At 36.3% G+C, this 22,071-nt stretch overlaps 2 protein-coding genes across 8 annotated transcripts; both read left to right on the top strand.

The window, feature by feature from the left end:
- The first annotated feature begins 7,156 nt into the window (after positions 1–7,156).
- LOC122058718 (zinc transporter 8-like) lies at positions 7,157–11,883 on the top strand. Of its 7 annotated transcripts, none has more exons than XM_042621385.1 (5): positions 7,157–8,134; positions 8,429–8,578; positions 9,590–9,863; positions 11,127–11,213; positions 11,307–11,883. In XM_042621385.1, the coding sequence occupies exons 1-5, from the start codon at positions 7,532–7,534 to the stop codon at positions 11,627–11,629; spliced, it is 1,437 nt and encodes a 478-aa protein (XP_042477319.1). In that variant the 5' UTR covers positions 7,157–7,531; the 3' UTR covers positions 11,630–11,883. The 7 variants fall into 7 exon arrangements, 4 of the variants coding, with proteins under 4 accessions (XP_042477319.1, XP_042477321.1, XP_042477322.1 ...); XM_042621387.1 differs by having other exon boundaries at positions 7,160–8,134; positions 11,127–11,194; positions 11,307–11,488; XR_006133884.1 differs by having other exon boundaries at positions 7,162–8,134; positions 10,216–11,213; positions 11,307–11,325.
- A 3,972-nt stretch (positions 11,884–15,855) lies between these two features.
- Positions 15,856–18,325, top strand: LOC122058719 (zinc transporter 1-like). The gene is made up of 3 exons (XM_042621390.1): positions 15,856–16,589; positions 17,235–17,384; positions 17,707–18,325. Exons 1-3 carry the CDS (start codon positions 15,984–15,986, stop codon positions 18,010–18,012), a joined length of 1,062 nt encoding a protein of 353 aa, XP_042477324.1. The 5' UTR covers positions 15,856–15,983; the 3' UTR covers positions 18,013–18,325.
- The last annotated feature ends 3,746 nt before the right edge of the window (positions 18,326–22,071 follow it).

Consider the following 22,071-nt stretch of genomic DNA (forward strand, 5'->3'; position numbering starts at 1 on the left):
TTTTTTAGCAAGTTCCCATAAAACGCATGATGGCAGGATTAAAGTTTTTACATTTATACAAATAAGAAATGGATCCAAAGTTAGAGCGAATTTCTCAAAAAGTTGCAAAAGAAAGGAATGGCTAGCTTTAACTCCTGGAAAATAATCAAACTCCACCGATTGCTCAACCCTTAGTAATTGTCAATCTTAGCCCTTGAAGGATGCCTTGGGCTTCTGTTTCCTCTAGTGCTATAGTTGTAGTCCCCATCCTGACGGAAAAAAATCGTCTGCAATTCCGATCTCGTACAATTCCGTGCAATACCACCTTTAGGGGGTGACACGTGTATTGATACCAATGCAATGATCCAGATCTGATTTAAATGCCTCTTCACTGATTTAATGTTTTATTAGTTGTACCAGATCTTGACCATTGTATTGGTATCAATACATGTGTCACCACCTGAAGGTGGTATTGCACGGAATTGTACGAGATCGGAATTGCAGACGATTTCAACCCCATCCTGACTACCTAGAACTTTCCTTGAACAAGAATATCAAAAATCCAACCTGATTCTGTGTCTAAAAAGTTAGTAGCACCAACATAAACTATGCTGTAATAGTTCAACAGTTCAAAAAAGGATAACAGAGTGAGTTGTTAGAACTAATATGAACATGAGGTTTTCAAGATGGCCAATTAAAATGTCCAAAAGATGATTGATTGCTGTAATGCATCTGAATTTTGAGACCTTAAAACAGGAGGTGGTGAGTCCTAAAGTATTAGCGAGTATTAAAAGATCGCATGATGTCGGACATGGTACCCCTTTATTTTCAAGACCAAAGGTTAAGAGGAGTGATAAGGAAACACAATTAAGATTGGTCATCTTTGAGCTGCTTTTAGTACAAATGGTATTAAATTGTTCACAGCACTTATTGAGTGTCCTAGTGATATGCAAATCCCCTGTAAAATTAGGTATTAAATACAATCATGATAAATATAAATTTTGAAAAAAAAAATTTATATATAACTTCATGATAAATATAATATATTGCATTCATAATTTATTGTTTTTATGTGGTCTTCTTTCTTTTTATGAGATTAATTTCAAATGTTACCATTAAGATACAAAATAAAATTTTAAAACAACTAAAAATCACAAGAGTCGTGTAGATGATGGCATCTCCACCTCTCTTTGGTTTGACTAGTGGCACCCTATGGGGATTCTCCTTCATTCTGTCAGTGCTAGAGTTATCTATAATTCGAGTCTAACTAAGCATTCAATGGTTGTTGACATTCTTAATCTTGGTGATTGTGCTCCCCCCTTCCTCTCCCCTGCTCTCTATAGTGTGGAATGCCTTGCCTCCTTTAGTTAGAAGGCATTAAGGTAGTGTAGACAAGATCATTTGGACTCCTACACTGCCTCTTCAACTCTAAAGCAGCTTTGGACTTTATCAGATCTTGGGGCCCTTTAGCTCTTTAGCACAAGTTTGTCTAGTTCAAGCACCACATCCCTTGCCATGACTTCACTGATGGAGGACTCTATCCAATGCCTCCCATTGCAGTCATTCATCATCCATTGTCACATCCTTATTTCACCTTTGTGCTACCTTTGTTGGTATGCGATTGAAGACATTGCTTACTTTTCCTTTGCCTGTCCCTTATTCTTCTTTATTTGGATAGTGGTCGTTACTAAATGTTGGCCAAAATATTAGAAGATTTTTCATTTCCAACTGAAATGGATTTGAGTGAATATAATTTTTGTCAATTTCACATTTGCGATTTGCCCCTCCCAAGCCCTAAAATAGTAAGAGCACCATGCACTGTGTTGCTTTTTTTTTTTTTTTTTTTTTCTTCTTCTTCATTTTATGATTGCGTAGATAAGCTTGTCTTTAATATCGTCATCAATCAAATTTAGATGAAACATAATCTTCAGAAATTGATCTCTAATTCTAAATCTCTTGGTTAGATTTGAAATTTCATTTCTTGTATTATTAAATCCAAGTTACCTATAATTTCTTCAACTTGCATTATCTCTTTTAAGGAACATGCCGTTAGACTCTGGTCGTCATTGTAATCCAGACAAATAATTAAACAATACACTCAGGGTGATATTAGACACTCAGGATGATATGAGTAGGACTGATGTACTAGCAGTCGTGATGATGTTTCTAGAGAGTTAGAGATGTGATGTGACAACATTTAAGATAACACATAGGTGTCTTTGCAGTATCGCATTACCAAAAAAAAAAAAAAAAAAACATCTTGTATCGGAAGTATCTGAATAGTGATTTAACAAATCGGGCTGACAGTGAAAGCTGGCCATGACAGTGATATAGATGTACTCGAACACATGTGATAACAATTATAATATTTCACAGTCTATAATGGTCATATTTAGTATCTGAAAAAAATGGTCTACAATTCTGATGTCATACAATTTCGTGTAATATCATCTTCAAGCAGTGACACATGTATTAATACTAATACAATGGTCCATATCTGATTTAAATATTTCTTCACTAATTTAATGTTTTATTAGTTGTACCAGATCTGGACCATTATATTAGTATCAATACATGTGTCACTGTCTGAAGGTGGTATTACACGAAATTGTACGAGATCGGAATTACAGACGATTTCAACCCATTTAGTATCAAAGTTGCACACTTACACCTAGCTAGCTATCTGCTTATCCAATGCTGGCGGCGCCACCAACTATATGTTGGATCACAGTTCATGTGACATGGGTCAAATACCACTTGAGTTTACATTCTACAGAAACAAACTTTCAATTGTAAAATGGTTACGTGTTGTGGTTCCTTAGCTTTGATATTATTAGTGACTTTTTAGCATGCTTTGATTAAGATTGATGCTTTTGAATTAATATATATTGTTCTCTCTAAGTGGAGCACTTACCACTCTCTTGGCCGGGTCTAAACCCCCTAAATGATTATTTGCATTACCAAATTTTGACTTGAGTGACTTTGTTTTATCTACTGGAGCAAATGCTTGGATTTGAGTCTTAAGGGCTCTTGCAAAAATGCGTCTCAGAGGCTGGACTGGTTTTAGATAAATGACCCTTTTATATGTAAGAATTTATCTAAAATGGAGAGTGGATCAGGTCTTGGTACGAGAGTCATTTTTGTGCAAGATTGATTCACATAAATAGAATCCATAAAGAAAAAAAAAAATCCTATAAGGGATTCTTGACTTGGACTTAGGGAGATAAGAGAAAGATTGATCTGAAACGTTTCCATTCCAATCCAGTCGATACTAACTGAATCAATCCGATTTTAGAACCATGGCCATAATGGATCTCGAACCTAGAAATCTAGTATGAATCAATCGATAATAGAATCCAATCAATTCCAATCAGATTCAAACTGGACAATCTGATTCCAATCACACATTATCAATCTAGATCATTCTCTAACTACAAAGTTATTAGAATCAGAATTAGGATCCGGATTGGGTCTAGTTGACTCCGATTCCATTTCAAATCGGCCTATTCGATTGATCTAATTCTTATTCTTTAAACTGGAAAAACAAAGATAAATATATATATTTTTTTTGAATTATTATCATTTGAAAATAAAAATCAAATCAAAGTAAAACGGAAAGATTATAGTGATTTAAGAAGTTACTATGGCCAAAAAAAATAAATAAATAACTACCGCATTTATAGATCTAAGGCAAAAAATCAAGTATTGTATGAATTTATATACAAAAAAATAAAGAAGTTACGTTTCAAAAAACCATGAGTTAGTGATTAGATCAAAGGTCTAAGTGTTATAAGTTCCATTTAGAAATGTCAAATGAGGAAACCAAAATCACATATAAGGCCCCCATGGATGAGAAGAATCTTTTGCCGTTGTGAATTCTTAATGCCCCTCAACCATGGGGACACAAGAATAGGACTCCTATGGGGACACAAAAGAGAGAGAGGCTTCGTACATTGACAGATAAGGGCACTAAAAGAAAGGACAAAAACGAGGAAGACTCCCAAGTCTTCCACCAAGGTCTGAAAGCGAAAGATAGCCTTTGCCACTCCTTGTTTGTGAGATCATATGCTTGAAATATATACATATTGGAGGTTCCCAGCTAGGTCAGCCCCTTCTTCTTCCTGCACGTACAGTCCAATAAATAATATCATATTCCAAATTTTGGATAGATAGAAGTCAACTAGGCAGGAGTGCATGACCAGAGACTCAGAGAGGCTGGTGGTTGTGGGGTTTGAAAGAGAAGTTTCCTCTTACGCCTTGTTAGTGTCAAATCAATGACTCACATGGCAACCAGAAGAGAGAGAAAATATTATAAGATTTATTGTGAGAGGGCATAGCACTACAATATCCGCGTGGAATTTTTGTCTCCTAATTTAAGTATATTATTATTATTATAATACCATGGTTTCAAATTTAGAAACAGTCTCTTTAGACCCTGTAATGATAAAAACCTTATGCATTAGATACATTTTTTAAATCATAATTGAAAACAAATGTTTAAAATTGAATTGAATGAGAAAAATGATTCGATTTTGATTTTAAAAAAATAAATTTAATTCGATTCTATTTTGGTTTAAAATTAGGACCATCAAATAGAATAGATTAAAATAAAATCCAAACTAGAGTGGAATAAAATCAAATATATTGAACTGAAAATATCAAACATGTATAAGAAGCAAATTAGACCTGATAGTTTCAGTTTGATTTTAGTTTTTAAAATCTAGTTGATTTCAGTTTGATTTCGATTTCTATGTATTTTTCTTGAACCAAAATTGAACTAATTGACACCTTTTAATTACAAGGATCCAATATCGGAATATCTCTCTAACCTATGGTAAAGAGAAAATCTCTCCACTGACCTGATTCTTTGATTAATTTAAAAGGGCATTTCAGACCATTAATAATAAGTGATGAAATAAAAAATTAAAACATTCAATTTTCTAGCTTAGACAATTTAACAATCATAGCTTAATACAAAAAATTTGGATTTTCTTATAAACCAATTAAAGTATCCGTAAAAAACCCATAAAATAGTAGTAGTGAAATATAACATATGTGATTTTGGGGGACACATTTCTATGTGGGAGTGTGTCTTTGCACCCAGACACAAGGGTATACGAAATGACTACCACAACTCTTCTGATCAATGTCCGAGTGAATGCTCTTATTAATTGGGGCATTGGCACAAGGGCCACACACTCAGACTAAAGGCATTTTCCGATTATTTTGATAGAAAAACCATGAAAATGGACATCAACATCTACTCCTTCATTGAAACAAACAAATACAGAAAATTCATATCATGCTCCCACAGACTACCACCTACTCAGTGGATGAAATTTGTGTGGTTAGCTGTTAATTCATTTCATTTGAAACGTGAGAAATAAGGGACCAATCAGTCTCAAAATACATCAACAAAAGAGAGATTAAAAACCCATAGTTCTATTGGTGGGCGTTCGAAGTAGTTAAGCCACTAAATCGGTCCCGGACTCCCGGCTGATTTCGATCCGGATCGAATCAGCCTTTAGGTTCTAACACTACCGATTTTGGCCAGAATTGGTATCCGTCCGAATCGGATATTAAATCCCTGCCCTCACATGATGTTGTACCAGCAACAAAGCCTAAAACTTAGACTAAAATCTAAGGGTGTTAATTGGTTTGATCCAAGATACAAATGTAGAAATCAAAATTGAGTCAAATCTAAGATTGGAAACACATACATTTTCAAAATCAAAATGACTTAGTTTGATTTTATTTATTTATTTTTTTTTTATTTATTTATTTTTTGTTTAGGTCTTATTTTAGCATTCATAAATCGCTCATAAAGACAGTTTAAAGATATTTAATATAGGACACGTCGCTTCCTACTATTAATACAAATTCTGTTTTAGATATGATTCCTTTCCATACGATCACTCTCTCTCCCTTGGCTCTATGGAGAGGAGTTGGATCCTTATATTTTTTACATTCATGAATTACCCAAGAAGATCCTATCAAAAAAAGAAAAAAAAAAGTTTACCCACAAAGATATTTCACTCATAAATTTAGAGGAATTATCACTCCCCTTCCCTGAACTATAGTTAAACATCAAGTTCCCCCACATTTTTTCAAATATTTCACTCCCCTTCCCTTAAATGCAAAGATTTTGTGCACCGTGCTTGAACGTTTGAATTGATTGTTAAGTCTACAATTTTTTTTCAAAATGCTTGAAATAGCCCCATACTTGTATAAAATCCATTTTACCTTTCTATGAACTAAAATCCCATTACCCCGCTGAGAGACATCCCACACAACTAGGTACGAAAAATATGGGAGAACTTGATAGTTAACTATAGTTCAGGGAATTTGGGAGAGAAAACCTTGTCCGTTTAGCATTGCCTAAGCCCAAACACAGTTAGGTGCGAAATGACCCAATTGCCGCCATGCACACTGGATATATTCACTTCTAGCTGCATCGGGCATAGTAGGCACAGATAGATAAACTTCCTTCCCCATAAATAATATAGAGGGCGAGAGAGCTTTGCCAGCCTGATGTAAGAAACACCACACCAACAGGCCAATGACCCAATGGGATGAAGCATGAGAACATATTTAACGCAAGTCAAGGGTATCGTGGTCCTTTCACACCCTGTACAGTAACTACAGTCTGGTGGTGGCAAGGTCCATAAAAAGAATCGATGATGGAATCAATTTCTGCCGATTCTAATTCTTCCGATCGACTTAGAATCGGCTGAATATTCACCGTTAAAACCGGAAACGAATCAATTCGGCCCGATTTTAAGCGGTGGTTTCGGTTTCAGAATGATAACCTTAAATAGAATCTTCTTGCAATCGATTACATCAGACGGTCATAAACTAATTGAGCCCCACAAAGTTCTCCATCTACTGCAAACGTTGACCCCACCCCATTAATATCCGAAATAAATGACATCTGAGAAGAAACAGCACAGAGCTAACAAAAAAAACAGAGAAGAAACAGCACAGTTTTTAAAAGGTGAATATTACTCACACACTTAACAAAATCCCATGACGACATTGTGAGGTTTAATCCACCAAATTAACCCAATTTCCAAACAAATGGCGACTAAACCCTCCATTAATCCATTAAGATGACAACATATGTTTCCACTTTCTACTTCCAACTCCATTCATACTTGGTCAAAACTTTATAAGAGCCCTCCCTTAATTTTCTGTTGTAGCTGTCGCGATTCTCATATCTCTTCTTCCTTTAACTGTTTTCCACACACACTATGACCTCATAATCTCTCTCAAAATTTCATCAAAAGGGTAATTTGATAGAGAGGACCTTCAGTTTTGGTCTCAATTCTCAATCAAAGAAACCCTTTTGGGAATTTGAATTCCGTGTCATCTTGCTACTGTAACTGCACACCCATGAGTGATGAGGCCATGACCCAACCCAACCTCGTCCTCCTCCCTTACCGTAAATATATATAACAGTTCCCCTGTCACAGCTCTTCACACAGGTTAAACTCTCTCTTCAGCTCTTCTCTTGTGGGCTAATTGCCTAATTAGTTTCTTCTCTTTGTCAGTCATGAAGAAGGAAAGGGTCATTGCGTTCCTTTGTTTTCTGTGTCTATTTTTGCCCATATTGGTTTCGGCTGAATGTACTTGTGAGAAAGATGAAGAAGGGGATCGTAACAAGAGCTTGGCTCTTAAATATAAGATTACGGCCTTGTTTTCGATTCTTTTCTCAGGTGGCATTGGTGTTTGTTTGCCAATGATGGGGAAGATGATTCCAGCTCTGCAACCCGAGAAGGATATCTTCTTCATCATCAAAGCTTTTGCAGCTGGTGTGATTCTGGCAACTGGGTTCATTCATGTGTTACCAGATGCATTCGACACTTTAACCAATCCTTGTCTCAAAGGGAAGGCTTGGGAATTTCCGTTAACTGGTTTCATTGCCATGATGGCTACGATTGGAACATTGATGGTGGATAGTTTGGCTACAGGATTCTACACCAGGTCGCACTTCAATAAGTCGCAACCTGAGAAAGGAGACGAGGAAGGAGCAGGAGAACATTCAGGTCATGTTCATGTTCATACTCATGCCACTCATGGCCATGCTCATGGGTCTGGTATTGCATCTGAAGTCTCGCCCACCACCACCCTTATCCGGCATCGCGTAGTTTCGCAGGTATTTTATTGTTATTATTAATTATTAATTTCTTCTGTTCCCCTTGTCTTGAATTTTAATATTTTATTTATATCTGTTCTTCATTCCCAAAATGAGGGTTTCTCTGTTCTGTTTGTCTTTATGTTACATTTTTTTTCCTCATCACCTATTCAGCAGGTATTCTTGATAATTAGTTTTCATTCTTTTTCCTCATCCCCCTCCATCCCCTGTTTCTGTAATTCTTTCCATGGAGAGGATATGATTTTTATTTAATTATATAAATTCAAAGAGTTTAATTAATCATGAATGTGGTAGGTTTTGGAGCTGGGAATTGTTGCACACTCTGTCATCATTGGAATTTCATTGGGTGCTTCTGAAAGCCCCAGTACCATAAAGCCTCTGGTTGCAGCCTTAACTTTCCACCAGTTTTTTGAGGGAATGGGGCTTGGTGGATGCATCACCCAGGTATTTGTTTTGTCACTGCAATTTTTTTTTTTTTTTTTTTGGGGGGGGGGGGTGTTCAAATCTGTTTGTTAAATTAATTGGTTTGTGATATTATGTGAGTTGAATGATTATTCCCAACTCAGGTTTTCCAAGTGAATCTCATTCACAGGCCATCACTGAACAATGCCTTCTTTTCTTTTTCTTATGAGTTCTGCTAAGTTGATATGATTCATCTTTTAATGTTCTCATGTGCAGTTGGACCATATGCATAGATGGACATCAACATTGCTACTAGAACCATGTGGTTTTGTTGAGTGGGTCCAACCATTGTAGCTCTTTCTGAATATCATAATCAAGTCAGGCTATAGCTTGGCCACCCCCACTCTTCTCTTTGTTTAGAAACAGGGTATAGATGATCATGTAATTTCAAGAAGATTGCATTGTACTAAAGTAGATCAGTAAAACAGTATTTGTGTCTGGACAAAACAATCAACATTGCTACTAGAACCATGTGGTTTCCATTGTAGTAGCTCTTTCTGATTATAATAATAAAGTCAGGCTATAGCTTGGCCACCCCCACTCTTCTCTTTGTTTAGAAACAGAGAATAGATGATCATGTAATTTCAAGAAGATTGCTTTGTAGTAAGGTAGATCAGTGAAACAGTATTCTTTAAATTCTCTCTTAGGGAGGCAAAACATTTGTGATGGAGCACAGACAGTTCATTGTGTGTTCTGGAGGATGCCTTTCATCCCAAAGAACCGTGAACCTAAGTTGAGTTATTTGTTTTGGTGGCCTGTCTTTCTTCAATTCATAATTCTGGAGGATGCCTTTCATCCCAAAGAACTGTGCACCTAAGTTGAGTTATTTGTTTTGATGACCTGTCTTTCTTCAATTCATAACCTGATATAAGACTTGTCGGCCCGATTTTTATTCATCTATTTTGTTGTGTTTTGAGATAAACAACAGAAGCTTATGAATCCTTAATGTATTGTCTTTTGATATGCCAAAATATGATTTCATGGTTTTGATAGGCAAAATTCAAGTCAAGAGCAGTTGCAATTATGGCGATCTTTTTCTCCCTCACTACACCAGTTGGGATTGCACTGGGCATAGGAATAACAAATGTCTATGATGAGAACAGCACAACAGCACTAATTGTTGAAGGGATTTTCAACTCTGCTTCAGCTGGGATATTGATCTACATGGCACTTGTTGATCTGCTAGCAGCTGATTTCATGAATCCCAGGATGCAAAGCAGTGGAAAGCTTCAGTTTGGGGCCAATGTCTCACTTCTTGTAGGAGCAGGTTGTATGGCCCTTCTAGCTATATGGGCTTAAGTTGTTGGTAGAGTTACAGAATTTTTTATAGTTTTTAGTCAATCCCTTCTTCACCCTTGCTTCCCTTTTTGGAGTAATTTGTTTTTTTTTATACGTCGTTATTGTGTAAAGATACATAAGAAAATTTTCATCATCAGCAAAGTTAGGATCTTTTTTTCTCCTTATTAGTTTTGATAGAAACAAGTATATGGGAAGTCTCTTCATTTAAATCAACAATCCAATGTCATTCAAATTCTTATTTCTTTTATTTTCTTCGGACTGCTATCTTTCCCAATAAATTTCTTCTTTTTGGCCCTGAGCAATATATTTTTTTGAAGCAGTTGGAGGTACGAGGGCTTTAAATCAACAAATCTTTCCATCTTATCAGAAGCAGTGTCTCTAATAAGCAGCTTTTGCCTGTGATGTGAGCCTCAAATTTATTTTAGAAACTATTTCTTGTGTGTTGTTCATTTCACCTATAATAGGTGTATTCTTGCAGAATTTGTTTTTTCAATGAATTGTACTAATTTTATTGAAAGAGACTTCCCATTTCCTATATACCTGTTTCAATCAAAACTAGTAAGGAGAAAAAAGGATCATAACTTTGCTGATGATGAAAATTTTCTTATGTATCTTTACACCATAACGACGTATAAAAAGAAACAAATTACTCCAAAAAGGGAAGAAAGGGTGAAGAAAAGATTCACTAAATAAAAATTTTCATGATTAATTGAGTGTGAGGTAAAAAGTTCCAAGGCTTTGAGAAAACCCTAGAACAGTGGTGGTGGCAACAGGAACAACTTCCTGCAATGATAGGAAGGACTTATCGCAAAAGAGCTAAGATCGCATAGAAGTCTTGTGTGAGCAAGACTAAAGGTAACATGTATCTCCCCCTCTGTTGTTTTGATTAAATTTGAATGACCGATGTCCTATCAGTAAGATGATCCTTGTCCCCGTTTCACCAAACAATGACAACAAGAAACAAAGAAGGATCACATAAATATTTTCAACACACATGAAAAGAAAGTCTGGATTTTAAAGCATCCCTACATTGATATTTCTCACAGTAAGTACTTAACTGAAGCTACTGTGCTCATATTTAAGTTTGGTTATATCTAAGCCTGCTTCAGGACTCACGAATAAGCATATTTTGTTTGATTGCGCTTTTGCCAACATTGTGTGGACAATGGCTTGATTCACAAGTACTACATCATGGAATGACTTCCCTTCCTGCATTTCCACTCTCTTGCAGCAATCATCCAACACCGGAGCTTATCATCTTCAGCTATCCCTCACTTTGAATATACTGTGGAACTTATGGTTGGCTTTTTTGGACATGGTCTTTCGTTCAACTCAGATTCCTGTGGGAACGATTCTCTATAAAGCCAAACTTCTTACAAATCAAGTCTCACAAAATTCCTTTACATGCCAGGTGATTTTCTTTTGTTCGATGGACCCCCTCCCTCACCTCTTATTAAGGTAAACGTCGATGGGGCCTCTAGTGGAAATCCAGGAGCAGCAAGAATTGGGGGAGTCTTTCGGGATCACAATGGCTTGTTTCTCGGGGGATTCTCGATTGGAATCGGTTATGCTCATGCAGGTGTGGCTGAAGCTATGACAGTTTTGTTAGCATTAAGAATTGTTGCCTCTCAAGGACATAGATCCCTTGTTATTGAAAGGGATAATCTTACTATTATCAACATCCTCAATTGCTCTTGTCAATTGGTTCCATGGAGAGTGACACATTATCAATGATTGTTGGCACCTTTCGAATGACTTTAGACACATCATTTTCCAACACGTCTGGCGAGAAGGGAATTCGGTAGCGGATCTTTTAGCATCTACAGGAGCTTCAACACAATGTCATAGCATTTGAGACTACTACTCTCCCCCACCTTTTCTCTCGAATCAGCTCTTTTTATATTTTTGTGGAACTATTTTTCTTCGTTGTAAGTGTTAAATTGTTTTTCTTCAAAAAATATATATATATATATATATATATCCAAGCTTGCCGGGGTAAAAGCAAAGTCTGCTATTTCCATTAATTGAGAAAGAGTTAAAAATGGGGGAGAGTTTTCTTTTTGGGATTGCAAGCTCTGCACCAGTGCATGGGCTAGTGGGAGCACATGTAGAAACATCAACAAGACCGACATTATTTTCAGTCGGGTGGGAAAATCCATGTCTGTGGGCACCGCCCCACACTCCATAAAAATGATTTTTCAATTAAAAATATGGAGTGTTGAACTTTGTCCGTGGGAGAAGAGCACCTATGCCTAGACACAAGGTGGGGCAAATGACTGCCCCACCCTCTATGGAAGGCGGAAACCCCAACTCTGCTGATGCTTCGTTCCTTACTCTCATTGGTCCTCATGTTTTTGGCATAAGAATCACGCTCCCAGGCAGAAAACTCTTACCCTAAAAATATTGATTGACGACACAGATAATGGAAGCCATCATTTGATTTAATAGACATAAGAAAACCTCTGATCTTTTCCCCTCATTTTCTCATTCTGGTATGTCATTCAATGTTATCATGGTCAAGATGGAAGATAAAGATGAAATCTGAAGATATTTATTAACTGTAATTATTTCTCTTACCATAGTCCTCACAACAAGAATAATCATTAACCTGTGGAATTCAAAAGCATCAATTTTATTTGAAAGAGAAAAATCTTGGCACTTTCCTCGTCTTCTTGTGTCTTTATCTGAAGTCTTGAATCCCATTGTCAAAGTTGAACCATTAGAGCTCTAATGGATGAAGCAATCTCATCTGTTTGGCTTCTTATAGCATAAAGTAAATGCTTTGATTCGATGAACTAACATAGGAAGTGGGAAGCCAAGAATGATTAACCTTCAATTTCATCCATAGCTTCAAAGTTGTTTAAAAAGTGAACCCTTTCTGAAATAAAACTATTGCCTTTACTGCACCAACCAGCCATTATTGAGAATCATTTATATGGAGTATCCTTGAATCTATTCCATCAGTACAAAGACACAAGAGACATGGACTAGCAATAGTGTAAGCTTCAGCAGATTTTCCCTCAAGGATCCTTTTGGGACTCCAAACTATTGAATCATCTTGAAACTTTCAGTATCTGAGAGGTCCAATACTGCTTTGGGGTGGACCAGTAAAAGCAGGGGCAGAGCCTGTATCTATCTCTTTGTTTAGCGGGTTTGTTTACCTGGCCAATTCCTACTGAAAAGGCAAAAGATAGAAGGATTGAATAAGAAAATGAGATCTCTCATTGAGGTAAATTCTATGTTTTTTCAGAAAACAACTTGCAACTGGTTTGATAAGATCTCACAATAACTCTGTAGAAAGATTTTGTGGGTACTGGTCAATTTTTACCATTAAATAATCAAACATGTAAAACTATATCAATTTTCAAGGACAGGAACTAGAAGAGGTAGAAGACAAAAAGTGGAATAAATGACAAATATAAACAAGTGAGGAGAAGATAAGACTATGCATAAAGATGGTGAAATGAGAGTAGAGCCCATGATGTGTTCAGCACTTCAGCCCTTCTTTTTGGCCAAAGAAGATAAAATCAAAGAAGAGAGAATCTCTCCATTAAATTAAAGAAGTTAAATGTATGAAAAATATTTTTGTTTTGTGTGTTAACTTTGACAAATATGATGGCCCTTATGGAAGACTTTGCAGAGGTCTAGGAGCCCAAGCTAAGTTATGAAAGCAAAGAGACAATATTGGGTCCCAAGGTTTTTGTATCAACCTATCAATCCCCTGAAGATTTTTATCAACCTCACAAACATTTTCAGTGGTCCACAGATTTGGAAGTATTGGTGCTTTCTGTGGAATTTCCCTTTCCACACACACTGTTTGTCAGCTTAGCCCATCACTCTTTAGGGTTCTTCGTAGGTTAAATGATTAATTGATTTGCTTCAGCTTATAATTATTAACATTCAGTCCAAAAAAAAAAAGAGTCGAATTTAGTAATAGAAAGGGGACGGGTGGATTATGGTATGGAGTTACAAGTAAAACTGCATATGATATATCGAATGACTGAGAAGAAGATTAATAAAAAATTAGTATAGGCTGTACTTTGTATAACTTTACTTCTTAACCAAAATTGAACCAATTATACTGTTTTTACAATATGAAAAATCAGGAACATATCGACTAAAATAATCGATTTATTGGTTCTGTTTGAATGATTCGGTTTAATTTTGATTTGGAACTAGCATCCTTAAATAGAATATAAAAAAAAAAAAAAAATCTTTTATATATGTTTAGTTAGAATTTTAATGAGAGGGTGGATCTCGATGCAACAATAAGTTTGCTCCATCGCGACCTAGTGATCACGGTTTTGAGTCGGAAAATAATCCCTCTACAAAATAAGAATAAGACTCTGTGCATTAGAATCCTCCCTAGACCCTACAGTGATGGGAAGAGAGTGTCAGACTGTGGATATCTAGCATTGTGATAAAATTTTTCCCTTAATGTGATTACTATTTTGGAGAAAATGCATACACATTACCACAATATACACCCACATAGGCTATCTCTCGTTTCACTCCTCATTTAATAATGTAAACCTTTGATACACAAATCAACACCCACCTAAACTCCTCTCTGTATACGGAAGATGCCAATATAAGAGTTTCTTACTTTCCTCCCTACTACTTTTGAGAGGTTGAAGCCCATATACCAGTCCTTAATGTTGTTCCATTTTAATTGGACCTGCCATTTGCTTGGACAAAAGACATTACTTGAAATGTGAACCCAGTCTTCAGTTTGGGCATAAGAGAATGGGCATATTCTCTGATGTTACAACATACCATCTCTTCATCAATAAGTCAAGTCAGGACTCTTAACATCAACTTCATACGTTGAGATAACCAACCAACCAGCCTTTCTTTCCTTCTTCCATTTCCCACCTATTGCCTTCCATTGACTCTACAAATTACAGAGAAAGCAAGCAGGCAGGCACGATGAACGTGATCTTCACACTGTCTCTCTCATTTGATGATGTAATCTCTATATAAATCTATATTATCTCGTTAATGACTAGAATCTGGATTAAGTTTTTGTACAAAAATAGTTCTCATACGGCTTAATCCAAACGCATGGAATTCACCACAGGATTTTCTTTATGTGGGTATAATGTTAACATAAGCAGAAAGTGTGTGAATCCTTCGAGCGACTGTGAATTTTTTATTAAAGAAAAGATTAACTAAAGCTAAGTGGGCCACCCACCAAAGAACCTTTTTCGATCATTGGACCGGCAGGCAAATCGTGTGGCAATGATGCATTTGATCATCAACTTGAATCAACAAACAGCCCAATAATTGATTATTGATGGGAACCAAAACCTTAACTATAATGGTTGATGAAGATTTCCTCTTCACTCAAAATATCAACACGGCTGCTTCAGGTAAATAGGGATCAAAATCCTCTGTTTTTCACATCCATGTTTTTCCTTGTTTTGCTACCTGCAGAACGCGACACATGGACAATAAGGAGACCAACGGTCAAGATTGGATGAGGATTATTACATCCGGTGCGTTGGTCTTAAAGTTGTCCACGTGTCGCGTTCTGCAGGTAGCAAAACAAGGAAAAACAGGGACGAGAAAAACAGAGGATGATTTTCCGATAAATAACCTCTACAAGTGGTCCATGGAATAGACCTTCACATAATTGTATTGACTAGTGAGAAGAAACCATAATGTCGACATCCTTTATATTTGACCTTCCCAAACAAAACCCAGCTCCCTACATACCTAAAAAGGTACTAACCTTCTCCTTTACTGGTTTAAAGTTTAATGACTACATAGTGTCGACACCACTAATCCAAAAATTTTTAATTTCATTATCACATGACTAATTCACCCAAACCCATTTAATAACATTTCCCAAATCCATAAACTAAAAATATCCTATTTAGTAATCTCATAATTCTTCTTGTATATTCAAAGTCAACGAATTATAAGTAGAATGAGGCCATGGAAGGAAGGAGCTATTAACTGGCCCCCTCTCTCTCTGCCTCTATAACTATAATGTCTATATAATACCAACACTTAATTTTCTTTAGTTCTTGCAAAAACCCTTTATAGTTTTTAAGTTTTCTACGTCTCTTTCTTCTTAGTTTCAATGATGGAGAAGGCTTTAGGAATCTCATCTCTTCCCGTTCTCCTCCTTCTCCTGCTCCTCCCCGTGTTAGTTTCAGGTGATTGTACTTGTAGCAGTGAAGACGACTCAGATACTAACAAAACTGAAGCACTTAAGTACAAGTTAGGAGCCATAGCTTCCATTCTGACTGGTGGTGCAATTGGTGTATGTCTTCCTGTTGTGGGGAAGCGAATTCCGGCTTTAAGGCCGGAAAATGACATTTTTTTCTTGATCAAAGCTTTCGCCGCCGGCGTGATCCTCTCGACGGGGTTCATACATATACTACCAGATGGATTCGATAAGTTAACATCTCCATGTCTCAATCAAAACCCATGGGGGAATTTTCCATTTACAGGCTTCATTGCAATGTTGTCTGCAATTGGGACTTTAATGGTGGATACTTTTGCTACTTCATACTTCAACAGATCCCACTTTAATAAGGCTAAACCTGCGAACCCAGATGAGGAGAATGGAGGAGAGCATAGTGGTCATCTTCATGTTCATACACATGCCACCCATGGTCATTCTCATGGGTCGGCCGCCGATGAATCAGCTGCAGAACTTATCCGGCATCGTGTCATTTCACAGGTAGATTTTATTTTCCTGAAAAGTTCTTTCTTTTAGGCTTGCAAAAAATTAGAAAATTGAGTTCTGTTTGATTTCATGGAACAAGGTGGAAAAGAAAATTTTACTAGGACTTCCAGCTTTCCTTTCTAAACAAATTATCTAGGGATGATATCATTAGTTCCTTCATCTTTTAAGCATGGTCCTATAATCTTCATCTTTTTTCTATGTTTTCTTTCTCTGGATTTGTGATTTAATTAAGGGAAAAATAAGTCTAAAAAGACAGATCCAAACAGACATATAATGGAAGGAAATGACAGCCTGCCCCACATGAAAGACCGAAATCCTAAATTCTGCACATGTTTATGCTTCTACCCATGTTCCCATTAGCCCCCACCCTGAAGCAAGGCTATGTTGCCTTTTAAGGGTTTTTACTTCTATCACTTTTACAATTATCCCCTCAGGTCTTTACTCCTATTAATTTCATAAAAATGGGGTTTTTAGTCCTGTCAATTTTAGAAAAATAGGATTTTATCCCCTTGAATTTTTATTACCATCAATTTTCACAAAATATGACTTTTATTCTATTGGTTTACCCTCTCCCATTCATTAATTCGATTAATTTAAGTTAGAATATTTTACAATTGGTGATGAATTTATGTATTGCAGGTTTTGGAGTTGGGGATTGTGGTTCACTCTGTGATCATAGGGATCTCATTGGGTGTTTCTCAAAGTCCAAGTGTAATAAAGCCTCTGTTTGCAGCCCTGACTTTCCACCAGTTCTTTGAGGGTATGGGACTGGGTGGATGCATCACACAGGTATCTACCATCTCTTTTCTTCATCTACACATGTTTTTTTTCTGTTTATGTTTCTGGTCTAATGTTTACTTTGACTTTAAGGAGGACAGTTCTTCCATTCTAGGCCCACCAACCATCCCTGTTTCTACTGGTTTCCTCACGTACTGTTTTAATTCAAACTGGGCCCCAGTTGGGTTTGCAACTGAAAAACAAGCCCGACTAATAATTTCAAATTCTGAGCCCGAAAGACCACCCAATTCTGCAATTCATTTGTCTTCCCCTCCTCTGTTCAAAGGGTTAATGGCTAAGAAGAGCTAACCATGGCATTCTGTTTTCTTAACAGGCAAAATTCAAAATCAGAGCTTTTATAATTATGGCACTTTTCTTCTCCCTTACTACACCGATTGGGATCGCAATAGGTCTCGGGATAACGAATAGTTACAACGAGAATAGCCCGAAAGCCCTCATCATTGAAGGAGTGTTTAATTCTGCTGCGGCCGGCATTTTGATTTACATGTCGCTGGTTGATCTACTAGCAGCTGATTTTATGAGTTCCAGGTTGCAAAACAATATGAGACTTCAGATAGGAGCACAAATCTTTCTTCTCTTTGGGGCTGGTTGTATGGCTCTTTTGGCGAAATGGGCTTGAGCTGTTAATATAGGTGGGCTTTGACTGAAATGCATTATTATTATTATTATTATTATTTTTTTTTTGTTTTTTTTTTTATAGGTAAAAATACTATATATTTTTTTTTTTTTTTAGGTAAAAACTGTTTGAAACTTGAGTTGTAAGTTGTAACCTCTCTTCCTCACCCTTGTGAGGTAGTTATCATTTTCTAGAGAGGTGGGATTAAAATGTCATTTAATTGGGCATGTACAGTTATCAACAAAAAAAAAAAAAAAGTCAAAGCCTTTAAGTTCTTTTGAGGGTAATAGAGTCATTTGAAGCAGTTTTCAGGTCAGCATCTGTGTTTATGTTTTCCTTCTCTAATCAGAGCCGAAGAACAAATATGAAACGAAGGAATAGGTCAATTGGAGATCAAAATAGAATCGGAAAAAAAAACTTGTGTGGAAAATTCCAAGTGAATAATTCTCTCTCTCTCTCTCTCTCTCTATATATATATATATATATTTAAAGATACTTGTATTCTCTTATTAACATCTTTCCAATTATAATATTAGCTATTCATTTGATTTCTCAGGCGCTAGTGAATCTTTAAAATTTTATAATTGCCACATGACCAGTCAAAGCACAATGAGAACTAGGTGATCTGTCTTATTTTTTTCCCCATAAGATGTACTAGGTGATTTGTCACATGACAAATATTGTCCAACTACCTAAATCCCATAATTGAAAAGATAGTTGGATCAAAAAGTTGTTAATTAATGCTAAAATAGTAGCTTATTAATTCATATTAATGATGAGATTAGTTAAAGGACAGGAGTGAATCTGTAGAAGTCCTAGTCCAAACAGAATCTGCCAACTGATTTCCTTCACCAAGCACTCACTCTCTCTTCACCCAAAAAAAAGAAACTAATTCATCTAGGGCTGTTAGTACTCCATTCCTCCTCCTATTTTTTAGAGGTTTAAAATGCCCTTTATTATTTCTTGGCATCCATTCAAGGCTAAGTATTGCCATTGTTCATTCACCATAGCTTGAGGAACCTCGGTTCATAAAAATTTATGGATTTCCAAGAGGATGCAAGGGATACAAGGGAGGGTAAATGCTTTGAATATGAGGCTACAACTTTACGGATGACTAATCCAGATCATTTCTCTTAAATATTATAATTACCACATTGCCTTTTAGAAATTTTTAGAGATCAAACATATACGACAATATACCTTTCCTAAGAGGTTTCCAAAGCGAGCCACCTAATTTCTATCAAGAAAAAAAAAAGGTGAGCCATCTAATTCTGTCACATGGAGGATCAATTTCAGCAGTCGAATATCTAAGGTATCGGTTGGATCAGCCACATGTTGAATTCAATACTCGTTCATTCAAATATCCTCCAATGTATGTTCATAAATTCTTTTGTTCATCTTGTCCATGCTTTGGTGTGCATTGTATTCAATTTTTTTAATACTTAATTTTTCCATTCGGTTGGATTTGATTGGTGTGAATCTTGGCACATTCTATTTTTTTTTTTTTTCATATCCTAAAAATTACAATTTTATCAATTGAAAATGGAAAATACCTGTTTCAATACCATGCACTAAAACCATACTCCCGAAGGGTTTGAGTTTCTATAAGATTTCCAATTTATTTTTGTTCCATATGAGGACCGGCCTGAAGAGTGGTATAGGGCAATACTGAGCCAACCTAGGCCAATCTAGGTTTCAGGACATTGGTCGGATCATCTGGTCCAAGAACCTTGAATGTCATTATCTTGGTTTGGTTTCCATATCATTTTGTATCATTTTTTGGTAAAATTTTTTTATCAATTGATGTCAATTTTTTTGTCTGTCCGAACATGGTTCAATTATTAGGTGCCTCACTCTTCAGCCACAAAGGCATATGTAATTTCAACATATTCAGCAAAACCTCATATGAAATGTCCATCCCTACTATGAAAAATGCCACCTACTAGTTATTCCAATCCTTTTAAAATTAGTAAGTTAATTTAAAAGTAAATTGATCTAATATTTTTATTCATTTTAAAATTAATAAGTGATTTTAAAAGTTAATCGGTCAGATCGGGTTGGTTTGGTATCAAAATTTATTAGTGAAACACTGAAACTTCGACCATCTCTTTCCCTCCAATTATTTGTGGTACCTTTTAATTTTGTAATTTTTAACTTCTTTTACCTTGGTGAACCCTTGGTGAAGGGTTCATCTAGGGGTGTCAATTCCAAGTCTCCACCGGTTAGACCGATCAGGTCCGATCATTTAAAGATTGGCCTAGTCTGCATCGGTTATTAAATGTGTCGGACTCATGCCCGGCCCATTTATAAACAAGTAGTACACAGTGCAAGGGGTAAGCCTGACTGACCTAGCCCGTTTACAAGCTCAATTAGTCCAGACACGTTTAACCTGATCGTTTATACGTATATTTTGATTTTTTTAGATAGAATATGTAATTAAGCGTAATATTTTTTTATAAATTGTTGATGATTTAATAAAAACATGTTAAATTAACATGTTAAATTATCTTAAATCTAAGACAATTAAAGGCTCGTTTAAGGTTTTATTGGTATATTACCTTGTTTAAGGTCCGACAAAGAGAAAACCGATCAAATCCCAGAACCTGACCAGACCCAACATGAGATCAATCAAGACCGACTCATTCTTAAATAAGTAGGTCACGGTCCAAGGGTGTAGGCCCGCTAGGCCTGATCGAGACTGGCCCAACCTGACCAATTGACATCCCTTGGTTCATCCACCACAAATCTAAAACTATTATCATTCTCCTTATACGTATTGGTGAAATATATATTGAAAGTTTAAATACACTTCATTGTTCCCTGGCACCCATCCAATCACAATGATGGCCATATGAGTGAAGAGACTAATATTAAAGAAAAAAAATAGCCTCTTTATATATGGGTGTAAACTAAAAAATCGTAACCTTCTTTTAATTACCCTTTGTCTTAATCTCAAAATGTAGTTTAATGAAAAAAAATAATATGTACAAATTAATATACTATCACCCTCTCAAATGTTTTTTCTTCTCCTCTATTTTGACCATGTGGGCCTCATGCGAATGCTATCAATCTCTATGCATCATTGATATGGCATGAGAGATTCCCCTATATTGGAGTGTTGGGGAAGGGGATAGTAGAGGAGACGAGGAGGAGTGGAGGAACCTCTTACTAAATAGGGCTGGCCTGGATTTCGACACCAGATGCCTCAGCCCAGTGTGGCCCAATACTAGCCTGAAAATCACAGACAGCCCTGCCCTGGCACACAGGTTGAAAAGCCCAGCCCGGCCCAAGTCTGCCAGGCTCAAGGCGGACTCGCACCCCTGGCCTTCTTTGTCTTTAACTCTTTGAGGATGACTATTCTCACTGTTGGAGGGATTCCAGGACAGTCTTTGTCGATAAACATATTGCAGGTCTTTGTCCTGTGATCACATGGACTTCATTTGGTTCTTCTAAAAGCAATAAAGTAATAAACATTTTTCTGCACATCCCCGAGGAAATTAGATAACCCATGTCTCAACACATTAGAGCTGTCTCCATAGACTGTATTCCAAAATAAACTAGATACCATTGTCTCTCATCGTCTTTCCCTCAGTCTTTGTTTGGTTACTAAGAGAAGAAAAAAAAAAAAGATTAATAAGATAAAAATCATGATGATGTAATGATTGATTTATGTATTTATCTTTTTATTTATTTATTTATTTATTTTTTAAATTTTCTTTTTTTTTTTCGGTCTTGATTTCTCTAGTGCTTACTTATCTGTTAGCAACTGATTTTATGAACTCTAGGATGCAAAAGCAGGGGAAGGATTCAATTGGGCACTATTAAGGGGAAAATATCTCTACTTCTTCTAGGGGCAGATTGATGTGTATATTGGCAAAGTGAGCTTAAATTGATGCTTTAAAGGACTTCTTCTTTTGTAAAGCATTATCAGCATTTACCCATTTTATCTTCTGTTCATATGATATCTTCTGTTTCTACAGTCCCTCCATTGTTCTTTGATTTATTGAACATATATACTTCGTCTTGGAATTACACTTTTTGAATGATTCTGATTACATAGAA

Source organism: Macadamia integrifolia, chromosome 13 (genome assembly GCF_013358625.1).
Source record: "Macadamia integrifolia cultivar HAES 741 chromosome 13, SCU_Mint_v3, whole genome shotgun sequence".
NCBI classification, from domain to species: Eukaryota; Viridiplantae; Streptophyta; class Magnoliopsida; order Proteales; family Proteaceae; genus Macadamia; species Macadamia integrifolia.

Coding starts and splice junctions, on each gene's coding strand:
- LOC122058718 (XM_042621385.1), top strand. CDS start 7,532: ATGAAGAAGGAAAGGGTCATTGCGTTCCTTTGTTTTCTGTGTCTATTT. Junction 8,579..9,589: donor TTGGTGGATGCATCACCCAG/GTATTTGTTTTG, acceptor TGGTTTTGATAG/GCAAAATTCAAGTCAAGAGC. Junction 9,864..11,126: donor CTCACTTCTTGTAGGAGCAG/GTTGTATGGCCC, acceptor ACTCTCTTGCAG/CAATCATCCAACACCGGAGC.
- LOC122058719 (XM_042621390.1), top strand. CDS start 15,984: ATGATGGAGAAGGCTTTAGGAATCTCATCTCTTCCCGTTCTCCTCCTT. Junction 16,590..17,234: donor GGCATCGTGTCATTTCACAG/GTAGATTTTATT, acceptor TATGTATTGCAG/GTTTTGGAGTTGGGGATTGT. Junction 17,385..17,706: donor TGGGTGGATGCATCACACAG/GTATCTACCATC, acceptor TTTTCTTAACAG/GCAAAATTCAAAATCAGAGC.